We start from the raw sequence: 17,773 nt of genomic DNA on the forward strand, positions 1-17,773 counted from the left end.
CCAGAGTGGCTCTCAGGGTCTATCCTTACCCTTTAAGAACTTAATCCCCATGTTAACTTGGATGCTGTAATTGCTCCACGCCGAGACTATATAAGCACTTTCTAAGAATCAAAAGGCCAATTAAGACAAGAAACTAACATTTCCAGCCACACCAATTATTATGTACTGATTATAGCCCTAAGACCATATATTTATCGGTGGGTCTGAAAATACAGGTGAGCGTCAGCGTATATGTTTCACAGCTTTGGCTAGTTCGTTCTCTATCAGTTATTTTTCACGACAAGAAAAGGATATGTAATAAATTAGAAGTTGGCAAATCTAAATTTGAATTGAATTGGGCAATTTGAATTTTAATAAATTTTGGTATGAGAGAGAACTGATACCTGATAGTTGTATTACTAATGTCATGTTCTTATCACAAGTCTCTCTCTCTCTCTCTCTCTCTCTCTCTCTCTCATTACGATTATACAGACGTGTATCTGATATTTCAGTGATATCAAGCTTACCAGAGGTCAGTGTTCCATACTGATGTACGATTATAAAGATATCTATGTAAGGTTTAGGTCAGGTCGAACTCAAAGTTCAAAGTACGTTCTTGACATAAATATGTACTTGTTTGCGTATATATATATATATATATATATATATATATATATATATATATATATATATATATATATATATATATATACGATGTTGTACATGTGTTGTCAAGCAAACTCAAAGTGAACAAAACAGAAGTGTCCCAAATTAAATAGCTAGCTACAATCGTTGTCTAACTTAAAAGGAATCGATAATGACAATCGCTTTGTTAATATGAAAGCAAAATATTGTTTACATTCTTGGTTACATCAACTTTTCCAGCCATAAAAACAAACACGTGGTTCTGATAAACCAATACTCTGCATGCACCTGTTTTAGATAAAAGAGGGAATAGAAATAAAACGAAATCTTAAAACCACAAAATCTATGCTGAAGGAAATAAAACAATTTCTACTTTAAAAATAAATTGTGAAGTTGAACTAAAAAATTAGACCTTTAACTTTTAATAAATTATGTCACTTCCTAGATCACTCTCTCTCTCCCTCTCTCCATCTCCCTCCCTCTCTCTCTCTCTCTCTCTCTCTCTCTCTCTCTCTCTCTCAGAACAGGAAAAGAAGAAATTGTATAGAATATGTATGATAGCATTACACAAATGTTTCTTTCCATCATTAAGAACTGATAGATATAGGAATACCTTGTTTAGAGCTGGGGGGTTTTCTGGCTCATCTCTCTCTCTATCTCTCTTTCTCTCTCTCTCACACACACACACACACACACACACTTTCTTAACATTTGTTTTCCGTTGTTGATTTTGTTGTTATTTTGTTATTATCATTACTGTTATTGTTTTTATTATTAATATTATTTCTGATTGAGCCATTTTTACATCCCATGAAGTAATTAGCTTAGTTATAGTCCTAATGACATTTTTATGGCGTGTATGACTACTTACAAAGAGAAATGATGAGATGTGATAAAGACATTAAACTAAATTAAAACGATATCAAAAATATTTTGCCGTCAATAAACGCTCTATGTGTTATATACAGTTCGTTACATGTGTGCTGAACCGATACTAGGACGTTACGTAACATGACCTGAATATATATCGCAGTTCTATTTAAATTCCGTACGTCACGATAGTCAACAAGGACAGCATATTGAACTATGGGAAAGATTTAACACAATCATTGACAGGAGACAAATCTGCACAACCATTCTTCAAGACTGAGAAGATTTAAATTGTATATATCTATCAGGAATGTATTAATACTATGGAAATGGCGGCTCCAGATCCAGGAGATATTCAGCATAGAGAGAAACCCAACTGCCCAATCTGCCTGGGTAAATTTAAAACACCTAGACAGCTGCCATGCCTACACACATTTTGTCAAGGTTGCCTGGAAAATTATATTTCATCCAATGCTGTAAAAGTGAAGGAACTGAAACAGTTTCAATGTCCAACATGCAGAACCGTGGTTCCCGTTTCAAGAAGAGGGAAAACTTTACATTCGTTGGTTTCTCTCTTTCCAATCAATACAATTTTACAATATATAGGAGACAAGGAGAAAGAGGAAGTGGATAGACATTGCGACTGTTGTGTGTCTGATGGCGTCTCTGTCACAGCTAATGGATTTTGCGTGGTATGTGAGGAGGCAATGTGTGAAAACTGTCTTAATGTTCACAAAAAACAAAAGATATCGAAAAATCACTCCATCATAGCCATACAAGAGCTAACAAACAACCCAAATAACTTAATCAGATTTCACACGGGTTTTCGCTGTCAAAAACATGAGGAAGAAGAAAATTTTTATTGTAGAAACCACAAAATTGCTTGCTGTGCAAGTTGCTGTATCGTAAATCACAGACATTGCGACCAAGTTTTGGACTTGAAAAAAGATGCTAACAGTCTTCTACTGGAAGTTAAACCTCTCAAAGTCCTTGAAGAGATGAAAATACTTGAAGATCACCTCATGAATTTCCTGAAAAAGAATCATTCATATATCATTAGTCTAGAATCACAAGTACAAGAAATGACAAATAAGTTAAAAGAGATCAGGAAAAATCTAAATGACCGTCTTGATAATTTAGAACGCAAGGTCAAGTCTGAAGGAAATCAGTTGTACAAACAAGAAGCAATTCGAAAACAAGAGGAAAATCGTGAATGCCAGGCCCTACTAAATACTGTACGAAACTCACACGTGACCTTGGAGGCGGTCGTGAAACATGGAAGCGAAACTCAGGTATGTGGTGAGCGAGCTTTGTAGTGATTAACTGCGAGATAGAATTAAATAATATATATGTTGCTGCTTTAATATAGCTATACACAACGATGTATGTCTTTATTTTCTTGTACTCACGTAGTAATAACTCAGTCAGTGATCAAAGTATAAGAGAATGACGGATGACGTTATGTAAAACAGAAAAAATGAAATAATTTTGACAACGAATATATCAACGGTGATGTACCATAATACCAGTAGATACTTACCTACGAAAATAACGGATGACTTCTCGTGAATAATGAGAAGCTGTAAAGTTTTCTTTATGAAACAAACAATTATTCCGTAACTCCGTAAAATTACTTTTGACGATGATCCTGCCAAAATGTCAGCGGTTTAATTTTTAAAGTCAGTCACGAATCATTGGCGTCTCCGTATCATCTGTGGTATTGTGAACAGACTGTTGCCATCCCACTGAAGACTAGTTGCATCCTTTCAGATATTGTCCTGCTTTTCCTTTCAATCCCAAGAAAGTTATCAATGTAGGAACCTTTGTGACATAAACACCCGGTATATCAGTTATAGGTTAAGGTTATAGGTTAAGGTTTGTATTGTTTGTGTAAATATCTGAAGTTCGTTAAAATATATAATAAAGGTTAACTAAAATCCCTGGAAAGTATTTATGTATTCCTACAATTTAGTAACGAACAGCACACCACACCTAGAGGATGTTGAAACTGATGCCCTATCTCAAAAACTGCCAGATTTTATTTCCTAAAGAAATGTCATGAATTAGAAGTAACACAATTCGATCATTGTCTGAATAACATAACGTTGTTGTAAGTCATAACAGCACACTAAGAGAGAAGAGAATTCAATTTACAATTCTCACACGTAGCAATTATTTTAATAACTTGTTGCATTCTTTTGATGCTTTTAGAGCATTCGTGCAGTACATTTAAGTTGAATTTGCAGGTAGGCTACTATGTCAACAGTTTCATTAATGCTATAACAAAGTAATGTAATATTGTTATATATTGTTTTCTTCTGTAATGTTACATCATTTACACTGCATCCGTTACACGACCTTTGTGTTGTCCGCCTTTAAGCATGGTCTAAAACTCAAAACTTAAACAAAAGAACTTAAAAGAACTGCGATTAACGTAAATATCGTTTTAGCATACAAACACAGGAACCTGAATTTCATCAAACCTCTATTATGCGACTAGGTGCATTCACAAGCAAAGGAGCAATATGTACTAAGAAGTCTGATCCACATAAAAGGTTCTGAACAAATGAAAATATTTATGTCACCAAACTTTAGCTGAACCAGATACTTAGTAATCAACATATACAGGAGTAGTAAATGGGGCCACCCTAGGGACAATGGGAATTAGCATTAAAAACACCCCTGGGCCACTCTAGGGACAATGGAAATTTAACATGGAGAAAAACGCTGGGCCACTCTAGGGACAATGGGAATTTAACATAGAGTTTGGGCTTGTCCAGGGACAAGGGGAATTGAACATGGGAATAGAGTTTGGGTTTGTCTAGGGACAAGGGGAATTGAATATGGGATTTTTTTTTTAAAAGTTTTTTTAAATTTAAATTTAAATTTAAATTTAAAAAAGGGTAGGCAATGGAAAGGCTATCTCTTTTCGAGAAATATGGCTGGCCCTGAAAAGGGCCTTTGGGTTTTCTTCTTCTTCTGCTTCTAATTTCTTCTTTTTCTCCACCAACTTCTTATTTTATCTCCAACACTCTTTCTCTTCTTTTCTTTCTTTTTTTTCTCCTCCTCTTCTTTCTTCTTCTCTTCCTCCTCTTCTTTCTTCCTCTTTTCATTTTCTTCTTCTTTTTCAATTTTTTCATTCCATGCTCTCATTCTTATCCTTTCCTTTTCATCCTCCTTCTCCTCCTTTATCTCTTTCATTACACCACTTATCTTGTCCTTTACCTTTCTCAAGTTATTAATTTCCATCTTTACACGATGGGGACTATAGGAATAATGGTCTTCAACGAGTCTTATTAACATCTGTTCCATCATTCCTAAGTTGTCTAAAACGTCTTGCAATGTTTGTATTTTGTCCATTTGGTTAGAAGCCATCTTCTTTGTAGAATGGTTTGAACGACGAATACTGTGGGTTCTTATAGTGAAAGCGCGGACGTGAAGGAAAACATCCCCTACTTTTCTCATTTCATATAATAAAACCCAAACTATACTCTCCACATACGCTAAGAAACAATAAACAAAATCCATAATCTACTATCCACACAATCGTACGTGATCGGTTACAAAACCCAAACTATACTCTCCACATACGCTAAGAAACAATAAACAAAATCCATAATCTACTATCCACACAATCGTACGTGATCTGTTACAAAACCCAAACTATACTCTCCACATACGCTAAGAAACAATAAACAAAATCCATAATCTACTATCCACACAATCGTACGTGATCTGTTACAAAACCCAAACTATACTCTCGACATACGCTAAGAAACAATAAACACAATCCATAATCTACTATCCACACAATCGTATGTGATCTGTTACAAAACCCAAACTATACTCTCCACATACGCTAAGAAACAATAAACAAAATCCATAATCTACTATCCACACAATCGTACGTGATCTGTTACAAAACCCAAACTATACTCTCCACATACGCTAAGAAACAATAAACAAAATCCATAATCTACTATCCACACAATCGTATGTGATCTGTTACAAAACCCAAACTATACTCTCCACATACGCTAAGAAACAATAAACAAAATCCATAATCTACTATCCACACAATCGTACGTGAGCAGTTACAAACACAAACACACAAACACATACCCTCGCACTATGAAAAAAGAGTTAGTGTTCATAATCACACTACTCTACCTACACACACACACACACACACACACACACACACACATTGGCAAATCGATAGTTATTTCTTTTCTAGAGTATTGGGTAGCCCTTAAAAGGGCTGTTTTTTTTAAACTCCAGATGCACCTATCTAATGGTTGCACCTTCCTGGCCTGGCGCCACACACGCATCTTCTTCCCCAGTCTCCTTTCACCTTTCTTCTGGGGAGCGCAGATTGAGGATGATTCGCTTCAACACCCCAATCCTCTGTCTCGGGAATATTGTACGACATCCTCTCTTCTAGTTTTTTTTCCTCCTCTTCCCTCTGTCTTCTCTCCTCCTCTTCGTTCTTCATTCTTTCCTCTTCTACTTTAGCCTCCGCGGCCAGTTCATTTAACAGGCGCCTGACATATTCCAGATGTATCTGGAGTTCAAGAAGTTTGCTTATGCTGCTTTTCATTCTTGTGTTGATCAATCAACAAGGGTAGCTAGACTGCCCAGCGAGTTTCAATTTATAGTGAAAGCGCGGACGTGATGGAAAACATCCCCCTAAAACATAAAATTGATCTTACCTAGATCATAACCAAAAAACAACAACGCACGGACCTAAAAGAAACACTCACTCACTTTTTTATGCTACCCATCACTATTTTAAAATTTTTTTATAAATCACTTCAATAGACTATCCACATACGCAAAGCAATCCAATCTAACCCCAAATTTACACCTCAAACACCAAAAAAAAGACATCATTTTAATCTACTATCCATACCAACTTACCTAACCACTTACAAACACAAACACATACCCTCACATTTTTTTAAAAAAGAGTTAGTGTTTATTTTTAGACTACTCTACCTACACACATTGGCAAATGGATTGTTATTTCTTTTCTAGAGTATTGGGGTAGCCCTGAAAAGGGCTGTTTTTTTTTGTTTGCTATGGCAATCTTTTAGTTTCTAAGAATGCGATGTCCTCTGAGGATAGACTTTCTGGCGATAGGTCTGCTTCTTCGGAAAGAGAAGAAGAACTCTTTGGTGTCGATACGACAATCGACAAAGCCTCTGTCAGCTTCAGGTTCTTGTTGCTGCTGTTGTTGTTGTTGCTGCTGTTGCTGCTGTCTCTGAAGTCTGTACTTCTCTTTCCATTCTTCTTTTTCCCTGTTCATTTCTTCTCTGAAGAGCTCTTCTATCAGGTCTTCAGTGATTTTTAACATTCTCACATTCTCTATTTCTGCTGGCTTCGGTATCAGACTGTGTCTGACCCTATGCAAATTCACGTAGGCTTCGTTGAGCTTAGCTAGTTTGGAACACATCTTCTTAGGAGGATGAGTCGACAATGGATGGGTAGACTGGAAACAACCCGGTTCTTAAAGTCAAAGCGCGGACGTGAAGGAAAACATCCCCCACACGGTTTTTGAGTCGCAACGTTTAGTGAGTGTCATGAGAGGGATAGTAAGAAATGAAAGAGCATCAATCCAACATTCTTATAGCTAAACAAAAGACAAAGGCATTTTTTTCAAAACACAACATTTTTTATTCAAAAATCACTTAACACTAAACAACAACTCTAACATTTTTAACAATAATCCAACAAAATAACATCAAACAATTTTTTCAAAACACAACATTTTTTATTCAAAAATCACTTAACACTAAACAACAACAACTCTAACATTTTTTAACAATAATCCAACACTAAAAGTTTCTCCACTAGGTAAAGAGGGATAACAGTCTTCCATGGTTTCTAGTAATCTAGGATGACTTCTCTCAAACTGTTGATTTCTATGGTATTATCGAATTCTGCATACAGGATGACGTTCACCGTTTCATCAGGGTCTCGGTCTTTAAACTGAATTTCCACACGAATCTGGCCGGATTTTATAGGGTGGAAATGTCCCTCGTCGCTGCCTTGGTCTGGAGTGAAATCGAAAGCCCACAAAGCGTAGCCTCCTGCATAATCCTCGTACGTAATAACGTGACTGGTATTGGTTCCTAACTGTCCGGTGGCTTCGTACAGGGACAAGTACGATCTCAAGTAATTCTTCTTGGTAAAGTCAGGTTCAAACGGTCGGGTACACAAGGTTTTGCCATCGCGACTGACTTCGATTTTGGACACGCCAAAGTGTTGAAAGTAGAAAGGATTTTTTTCGGCAGCTCCGTTGAAGGCTGTATTCTCGACGATACCAACGATCAAACGTTTGGGTAACTGTCCTTGGAACAGATGATCTTCGATCATGGATCGCTGTCCCTTGGGAATGGTGAAGGTTTTCACTTCCACGCGTCGTATGGGATACTTGGCGGTCGTTCTGCTCAACGTCTGACTGATGTCGTTTCCCACTTTAGGTAACACTTCCACACGGCGTACGTAGAGTCTGGCTTCTAGGATTTTGGTTTTGTAACCGTCACTATCAGCCATCAAATGGAAAGCGGCACTGCTACGATTCAGTCTCAGGCGGACATCCACCCCGTTCACCAAATACTTTTCTTGCAACCACATGTCCAAATGCAAACGATCCATCAGTTCTAAACTTGTGTCGGCTCCCGTGATTCTCTTTCTTCGTTCTACAAATCCATCATTGTTGTCTTTCTTTTCATCAGTTTCCAATATTTCAAACTTGGTAGTTTCGTCAGCTTCCCATACCACACAGGCATTAAGATGAGTGTTCTTGGCATCTATTCCGTACGTCAAGAGATTTTCCAGGTAGGCACGATAAGGGTAAGTATCCATGCTGCTACTGACCAGTTTGTTATTCAAGTACAAGTCCACTCCACTGAACAAGGAATGCATGAAATTGTTGACGGGAGCTACTGCTTCATCGTCTATAGCACCTCCAGTCTTATCTAGAATTTTGACTTTCAGGTACAAGTAACTGCTATTCAGATCGATGTAATCTTCGGGCTGTCCTTTGATTTCAAACTCGATGGGAGCGGAATCGGTCAGTGAGGAGACGGGGTGAAATTCCACCCACTGGGATTCATGCATCGTCATCATCGTGGGGGGCATGGCAAACAGATCCAGTTCCGTCTTGGAACAAGCGCAAGATTCTCGGTGCATCATTTTTTTGTCTCTTTTCTCAATAATCGAAAACGTCTAAGTCTCGAACGGTTCTTCTTTTCTTGGCCTTTCTCGCTTGAAGTCTGGTGAAAGGGTGTTTTCTTCGTCGTCTCTTTCTGCCTTGTCCTTGCTGAATGCCTGACTCGGTAGCGTGCAGGGCATTTATAGGTGTTTCTCGTTGGCCTAAAATGTCTTTGCCCGTTTGCAGCAAGACATTTTTGCCTGCCCTCATGAAGGCTTCTTTAGGGTTTTGTTTGTCGATGATGACATTTTAGAGAAATTCTTTGCCTTACGTCAGTGCCGCATCTTTCAAGGCGTGCAATCCGCGTGTCACCATCGGTTTCAACACTGGGGCCACCGAATGAAAGGCCGATTTTAACATGTCTCTTAAGCCGTGTCCTCGCTGTCGAGCAACCCCTCGGTACACTGGATACATGACTTACTTACGAGTCGTGAGAGAACCGTTTTCGAAAATGGAGTTTCACCGTGACTTTTCCTTTGGTGAATGGAATATTTTGTCCCAGATCTCCTTTTATAGCAATGTTGACCGTGTCCAAATACGACTTGCTGACAGGCAAATAGTGAGGATGGACAAATTCGCGGTGGACGTGGTAAGTGTTTCCACCTTCCTCGTCAGCGCCCATGGCAGAATCTACTTTGAAAGGAATGACACGCAGTAACGGTACGGAGGTGTGTCCCACCACGTTGTACTCCACCACATCGGAATACACGAACATCAAATTCAGTCCTTGGTTCAGTTCTACCGGGGCACGAAATAACTTGCTAAAAGACTCGTTGTCGTAAACGATGGGTAATTCGTTTTTCTTGAGCATGGCCTTTCTCATGTCCATGTCTCCGCCCAACATGTCAAACAATTCAGGACAAATAAAATGGACACGATTTTACTTCGTTCAAATTTCATTAAGAAGCGACGAGCTGCTTTGTGGTACTCCATGGTGACACTTTTGTTGACATGCTCCAAAGCTTTCAGAAACACGACATTAAACCTGGAGGCTATGGTGCTGACCAAATGTTGACCACTAAAATAGTAGCCTGGGGGAATGAACAAGTGATAGGTGGTGTAATTTTGATTTTGTGTACGGGTTTTCTTGTCATATTTGACATTGCTGTCCATCCACTGTTGCATTTGCTCGTCATGAACTTCCACATCAAAAAAATTTTGATTGGGAAGGACATTGAGGACTTGGGTCGGGTGAATGATTTCTACTAAAGCCACTTCCCAATGGGCTTCGTGATCTAACTGGATGGCCTGAGGTAATTTGGCCGTGTAACAGCACAACGTGTTCTTGGGAAACACCTCCATGGAACTGTCACTGGGTAAAGTTAAGTAAAATTGATTTTGGTGACTCATAATTCCAGAGTTCTGTGGCTGTCCGAGGGGTTACTGGACGTCAGAGGCGTGTCTCCGTCTAAAATGGGGTTCTGGTTGTGGTTGAAGTGGTGACTGGCACTGGCACTGGACAAAAGGTTCCCGGGATTCCCGTTCGAGGTGAATTTCAGGGAGGGATTAGGAAGCAGGTAACCGATGCAACTGCTCAATAAAATGGTCCACAATTGTTTGTCTCCTTGTTGCAAACTCAAATTGGCGATGGCTGCCCCGATGACACAATACACCACGAAGATTTGGCAGAAAAAGACGATTTGCGTTTTAGGCACACGTTCTCCACACCACACCCACAAGGGTTGTTTTTGTAAATCTTGCACAGAAGAACTAGGTGAAGGAGGAGTGGTCGACGTAGCTGCGTCTGCTGTGTGAAAGGGCATGATGGTCACTTCTTTTTATAGTCGATGACTTGCGAAGCGTCGATCCAAGAATCAAAACTGGGTGGATATCCTTTCCAACGTCCTTTGACTTCTTTGACACGTCGTTTGCCCACTTTACGGGTTCTGCGTTCGAGAATGCTTTCGATGTCGTACACGTCGTCTTCTTTTTTGGTCACACGTTGTAACTCGGGCAAATAAAACGTTCCTTTGAGCACTTCTCCGTTCATGTCTTCCAATTTATAGACGGCAGGATGACGGCCATGCACTCGTCCAGTGACGCGAAACAATTCGGTCGTCCAGTTAGGTAAGTAACCTTTGTCGAAAGTGCGTTTGGTTTTGCCAATGCGCACCCAATCTCCTACGGCCAACATTCCACTTTTCTCGGGGACAGCCAAACAGACGCTCAAACACCAGCACTTCGTTGTCGGGAGTCACGTCTTGCGGGGCACGTCCGATGCTTCGATGGTAAGATTGGTTGTACGCTTGCACCAGGTGCGGTAAGATGTCGATGTACTTCAGAGTGTGGTGATGCGTAAAATATTTCCACATGCGTTCTTTCAAAGTGCGTTGAAAACGTTCCACATGCTGGCTTTGGTTTCGGGATTCTCGGTGGTAAAAAAATGAATGTCACGTTTCTTTAATTCTTTTTGGAAAGCTTGGTTCAGAAATTCGGTACCTTTGTCCGTTTGCCATCGAAGAGGGTGACGACCGCTTTGTTTCAACACCCGTTGCAGGGCTCGCACTAACTCGCTGCTCGATTTGGAAGTCAAGGGCACGACCCAAGCAAATTTGGAAAAGACGTCGATGACACAAAACAAATATTTGTAGCCACGATTGTAGCTGGCCAAATGAGAGACATCGGCTAAATCGGCTTGCCATTGATGATCGATGCCTTCCACTCGGGTGCGACTTCTGGCAAACTTGCGTCGAATGGGTTTGTGTAAAGTGTAGGTAGCTTGTTCTTGTAACCATCGTTGCACTTGAGGTAAACGGAGACTTTTCAGTCGAGTTTTGGCAGCACGATACAATTTTTGAACTCCTGCGTAACCTGCAGGATGGGAGGGATCGTAGTAAATGCTGGCTAAGACTTTTTCCATTTTTATTTTTTGTGTTAACAAGACACCCACTCTTGGAGGATGCTGCTCTTTTTCTCTTGGGGTACTTTCTTGGATTGCAATGCTTTGCGTGTGCGGCCGGCAATAGGTGTCGAAGAGAAGGATGTCTGAGCGGGGGATATCGGTTCTTGTTTCACTTCTGTCTTCACTTCTGTCTTCACTTTCTTTTTCTCTTGTGATGAAGAAAGGGTGGCCATCATCTTTTTAATCCATCCAATTCTGGAGGTAGGTGGTGTTGTTAACTTGCGTACTTTTTCTGGTGGAGTTTGAAACCCTTCCTCTTCTTCTTCTCCTTTTTCTGTCTTGGTCACTGGTACTGGTGGTACTGGTACTGGTACTGGTACTGGTGATGGTGCTGGACTTTTCATCAAGGTCTTAAAATCTTTCAGAGTGGGTAGAGCTGTTTCGTCTAAAGCTTTCTGGTGAAAGAGTTGCAGTCGTTGCAAGAGTTGACCGTACTTTTGCGATTTTTCTGTTTCGGACAAATCTTGGGGATCCATCAAGGACTGCAATTCGTGTTGTAACTGGGACATCTCGCTCAAATTGGGATTGGGAGGTAAATGCGGGGTGCGTTGTTCTTGCCACCGATGGTATTCCATCCATCGTTTGTAAGGCACTAAAGCTAGTTTTCGTCCTTCCATGGGGTTGTCAGGGGTCGATTCTGAGATCTTGGGACTTCCGAGGCCTTTTTATCTTGCTCCCACCAGTCCTCCCAACATGGTTCCCAAGACTCCTTTCAGTATGGGACCTAACAAGAGAGGCAAAATGCCTCCACGTTGGACCAACGTCTTCTTTATTTGACGAATGGGAATTTTCTTTCGAACCATTTGGCGAAGAACGTGACGATGCTTGCTTAAGCATTGTTTCTGGTGTTTGGACAAAGGGATCGTGCCTTTCAAGACGTTCAAACAACATTCGCACACGGTATCGATGATCTCTTTGGAGGCTGTTTGAATGAGTTTTTTTCGTAGGGGTGGAGAAGCTTTGGACAGGACAGATAACATGTCCCCATGTTTGGCTAAACGTGGTGGCAGTCCTTTCCTTTTCTTTCCTTGGGGTTTTCTGGAGGGTGACATCTTTGAGTCTTCAGGAGCACCAAAAAAACACTGATACCCTACTTGGTCACAGGTCTTTTTTATACTGGAACGCGTCGCCACTGATTGTCTTTACGTCGTATCAGTTTGAAGACAGGCATGACACGTCGTGCAGGGGTACGCAACGGACTAAATCGAGCCAGTTCTTGCTTGGACAAATCCAGTAAACTTTGTAACATGCCCGATCTTTCATGGACTTTGATTTTGGGAGAAGGTACTTTGTAAACAGCAGCCACTGCCACTAAATTGGAGGGTCCTGCCACTGGGGAAGTTCTTTTGGGGGTCATTAACGGAGAAGTTCTTGGTGTGATCAACGTCTCCAAGTACTCTTCAGTTCCTGGTGTCATCAACGGAGAAGTGGATAAACGTGAGGATGCCGGAGACGCAGTCACTGCCGTGGCAGATCGTGGTTTGCGAGTGTAAGGTTGCGTCCTGGCCGAAGTGCCTCTCTTGCGACTAGTTTTCTTCTGGGGACTTTTCTTTTTCTGGGGACTTTTTCTCTGTTTCTTTTTCTGGGGGCTTCTTTTCTTTTTCCGGGGTGGTGGTGTCTGGTCAGAGGAGGGTCCTGCCACTGGAGAAGTTCTCTTTGGGGACCTGGTCTTTTTCTTCTTGGGGCTTCGTTGGACTTTTGTCTTGGGTATAACTTTGGGGGCATTAGGATCCCATCTTAAGAGTGAGCGAATGATGACCCCTCCTAGAGTACCGCTCCCTCCAGGTTTCAAAATGATTTGTTTTTTGGTTTGAGTGTCGATGCGGGGATCGGCCAGTTGGACCAAAGCGACTTTGTTTCGATCAAAAAAGCGTTTGGTTTGATGAGGAATCTGAATGATTCCTTGGAGTAATTGACGTGCCGTCACCGTGAACCATCGTAAGACTTCTTTGAGACTAGCTTCTAAGACACGAGCTCGTGTTTGTGGATCTTTTCCTCGACTGATACCATACAAGGCACGAATCAATTTGACGGGAAGATGCGACTGAAGGGACGTCATGTTCACACTGTGTGAGACAGACGAAAAGGGTCTGAGGTTTTTTATAGATTTTTTTATGGGGAGTGAAATGAAGTCGAGGACGGAGACGTGTACAGGACAGGCCCTCCGTCTTGGCACCAGTGGTGAAACAAGTGGGTACGAAATCGCAAATCCTCGGGAGTCGTAGGTTTCAAATCGACGAGTAAATAGGCGTGTGGCGCTTGAGTGGCATCGTCGTACGCCTGAGTCAGCCAAGGCGTTCCTAACTGTTTGGCTAAGACTTGCACTTGCGATTTATCTCGAGGGCTTTTAAACAAGACCACGTAATGCGCATTGCTGACTGATGGTGCGATGGGCTTTACTTTGTTGAAACAAATTTTGGGTGATGTAAACGACACTGGCATTACGGTGATGCCCTTTGCGCGTAAACCACAGTTTAATTTCTTCTTCGTCTTCTCCTAACATGTCGTCGAAAATGACCAAATGGGTTTGACGGGAGTCAGAGACGATACCGTCGTCTTCTTTAGGAATGCCTTCCACAAACACGATGGAATCGCCTTGACTTTCTCGCAAGAGGCTGTACGCCAATTGCCACTCTTTGCAACACCACACGATTCGTTGAGGGGGCCGATCGATCAAATGATGTTTATGTTCGATCAAACGTTTGACGAATTCGGTTTTGCCTGAACCGCTAGGTCCAGCAATGAGCATGTTAAAGGGATGGCGAAGATACAAAGCCTCCCAACTGGCACGATCTAAGTGTTCGTCGATGACTTTGACAGTAGAGGAAGAGGGAGCAGAGACAGCAGAGGTAGCCATGGTGTGAGAAATGTCACTTGTGACACGAAAACAAACAAGACAAGAGTTTATATACTTTTTCAGAACACGTTTATTGAATGTTTCAAACATGAATACGAAAGACAAAAATACATAAAAGCCAAAGGCTTAAGTACAAGAATAAAAGGCACATGATAACCATGAACGTGGAATAAAAACAAGTGTCTGTACAACAACCACATGTTTTGGGTAAAGTTCTAACCAGTTCTATAGTAGGGGGTAAGGTCACACAAGTGTCCTCCCGAAAGGGTCTTTCAGGCCTGTGCACGACAGTCCCGTCCTGGGTGACGGGTTCTTCTGGTACCGTCACTAACACAGGTTGAAAAGTAACTTTTTTTCCTTGAATAACTCTCGTGCATACTGGGCCACCTCTTGTGTCCAAGCCTCAAGACTCTGGTCTCGGTGATGTCCAACATTTGACTCCTAACCAATCTGGTTTCTTCTTCGTCAACGACATGGTAAGTTACTTCAATGAGCAATGAACTATCGATCTTGCCTAGGGTTCCTTTTTATATACAGACCAATACCGACGTGACCGTACGGCAACGTAAAGTGATTGGGAAGTCGCACTCGCTTCTGGTATACAATTTCATAGACTTTTTCCAACGTTCGACTGACGATGTGGTGAGTGGGTAAACGTACAATCTTGTTCGGTTGATAGGTGGTCACTTTAAAGTTTCCATCCTTTCCCGATTGCAAGGCTTCTTTCAATACCCCAAAGGTGACCACTCGACTGGTACGATGATTCAGAGTCAGTCCTTTCACTTTGCACGTCGTGTGCACTTCTCCTTGTTTGTCCCGGTATTCGTAGCCGTAATTTTTGGGGCCGCCACTGACGAAACTTAGAATCTTGTCGTCGGGATGCTCGTCTGTCCAGGCTCCTAAACGGTCTCCTTCGATGTCAGGGTGATGTTGAATCGGGTGATGGATGTAAATGCAACTGGCCGTGTCAAAGTACAGGACGCGTTCTTCTAACAGTTCTAAAGCTTCGTACAATTTTAAGCGAGCATGAGCTGTCACGTAAGCCGCAATGATGACATTTCCAAAAGGGTCGTCTTGTACAAAGTCCAGATCTTCTTCGTAATTGACCAAGATCAAATCCTCTCGAACGACGTCCACGTGTTTCATGTATTTGGTTTTGTCGTGAATCATCTGGAAGTAGCGGGAAGGTTCTGTCAAATATTCCGTCTTGGGTAAACACGGTCGTTGTGCCATTTTACCCCACAAGCAATTTAACATCACTTTGGCAAACGATCGCCTGCCTTCGTTTTTTTCGATGTGGTCTAAAGAGATGCCTTCTTGTTAGTAGTATTTCTCTTTGAATTGTATTTGGTCTTCGGGAGTGTGACACCAGGAAGGATAGCCACTGGCTTCTTTTTTCAGTTTCAAAAAGGCATCCACGTAGTCGGCGAAAATGCCTTTCTGAGTAGGGTCACCCTTGTGGTACTGTTGTGTCTTGGGAAAGTGGCAAATTTCGTACACTTCTAACAGTTCGTATCCCATGTCCAGAGCTTTGAACAATTCCACGCTGACCCAGGTTCCCGTCAAGGCACGTTCTTCCTGGCTGTGATGGCAAGGTTGGTCCTGGTTGCACGTTTCGGCACAAGTACGGCACAAGGGAAACATCAGTTTGCCTTGACAATGGTGAGGTAAGACGGGATCGTAAAGGTTCGTGGGAGGCAAAACTTTACACTTGATCAAGCCTTCGTATTGTCGAATGTTTTTCAGGTCGATGTGTTCCGTCAGCAATCGCGGGTGCCCTACAGGAAAGCGACAATATTTGCACACGTAGGGATACAGCGAACACACATCCAAGTATTTGATTTCTTCTCCTTTCTCTTCGTCGGCTTGGTACAGCAAACAGGTGGCATTGGTCCTTCCTCCGTACAAACTATCCCTCGGGTTCAACGGGTCCATGAACTGGTAACTTTCCACGAGGCGTTTAAACTCGGGATCGGTTTTCATACGGTGATCGTACTCGTGTTCCCACATTTCCACCACTTAGTATCCTTGCTGTTCTAACTTTAGGCGCCGCTGACAAGTGTCCTGGTACAAGTCTTCCATGGTTCGTTGTAAAAACTGATTTTTAGTGCTACGGTCAGGGTAACAGACGGGACATCCGTGAAATAAGCAGCCGTTAAACTCGTACACGATCTTGGGGTTTTCTAAGTCCCAGCCATCGACCGAATACGTTCCGATGGTCTTTTCACCCCCTCCGTTGCGGGCATGCTGAATCCATTTGTCTTCCTTGTCGCACAAGTAATGTAACCAGCGTAGGGCTTTGACCGAGTATTGACGCTTGACATAGTAGGTGGTTTGAGGGCTGATGACAGCTACGGTGTTTTCAGGCATGAATCGTTGTCGATACACTAAGGAACACGCTTTGGCAATGGTGCAAGCTTCTTTCAAAGGATCGACCCCTCCGTGTTCCATGAACAGTTCTCGAAATTTTCCACAGCAACGTCGTAAAATGTCCACGTCGGAACGACAATACTTTAGCATTTCTTCCTGAAAGTCGAAGGGGTCAGAGGCATGAGCCTGGTACCAAGCGTAGAAAGCTTCTCGTTGTTCGGTACGCATGTTGTCGGGGTCGTAATAGTGAGCCTCAGGCAAATGGGGTAGAACGGCGTGTTGATTGGCTTCCGTATTGAAAAAGTGTGGAAAGTACCCTTTAGCCATTTCTGTCATTCCAAACGTTTTAGGCATTCGGCTCAAAGGCATGGCCAAGTAGCTCATCGAATCTTTAAACTGTACTTGTCCCACTTGCATGAAAATGATTTTGGCTCCGTTCAAAGTCACTTTAGGACGCTCGGTGCCTTGTTCCGTATAGTATCTCAAAAGAAACTGTCCATCGTATCCGGAGAAATTGTGAGCCATCACTGTGGCATGACGATGACAATCTCCGTAACGTTCGATGTCCTCTTGGCTCCACGTCTTGTCGATGGGGTCTAAGACCCATTGGGCAAAATCGGCTAACGTGTTCGGTCCCCGAAAGATTTTTTCACGTCCTCCAGGAATCTTGCTGCAGTGAGGGCAATGACTGAAGATAGGTTCTTGAATGCACTTCTCGCACGCTCGATGAGCCACGCAGAAATTAGGAATGTGAATGCCGGTCTCTTGCATGCATTCGAAATCGAAAAAGATGAAATTGCCTTTCTTCTTGTGACCGTCCTCTTTCTCTGGTGGGGGTTGGTATTTTTGCACGTAGCATTCGTTTTCCAAGTCCACGATGTGGTGACAAATGTGACATTTTTTCTTTCCTCGACATACGTGTGTCTTGGTA

The 17,773-nt window shown here is 42.0% G+C and overlaps 1 protein-coding gene across 1 annotated transcript in view; it reads left to right on the top strand.

Moving 5' to 3' along the window:
* Positions 1-2,502: 2,502 nt before the first annotated feature.
* The window catches only part of LOC149789982 (uncharacterized), a 30,521-nt gene continuing 15,250 nt past the window's right edge, over positions 2,503-17,773 (top strand). The window contains exon 1 of the mRNA XM_089972059.1: positions 2,503-2,786. Within this exon, the coding sequence (XP_089828185.1) occupies positions 2,517-2,786 (270 nt within the window). The 5' untranslated portion in view covers positions 2,503-2,516. The remainder of the gene's footprint in view (positions 2,787-17,773) is intronic.

This window comes from Sinohyriopsis cumingii, chromosome 10 (genome assembly GCF_028554795.1).
Source record: "Sinohyriopsis cumingii isolate HCF-2022 chromosome 10, ASM2855479v2, whole genome shotgun sequence".
In the NCBI taxonomy this organism is placed as follows: domain Eukaryota; kingdom Metazoa; phylum Mollusca; class Bivalvia; order Unionida; family Unionidae; genus Sinohyriopsis; species Sinohyriopsis cumingii.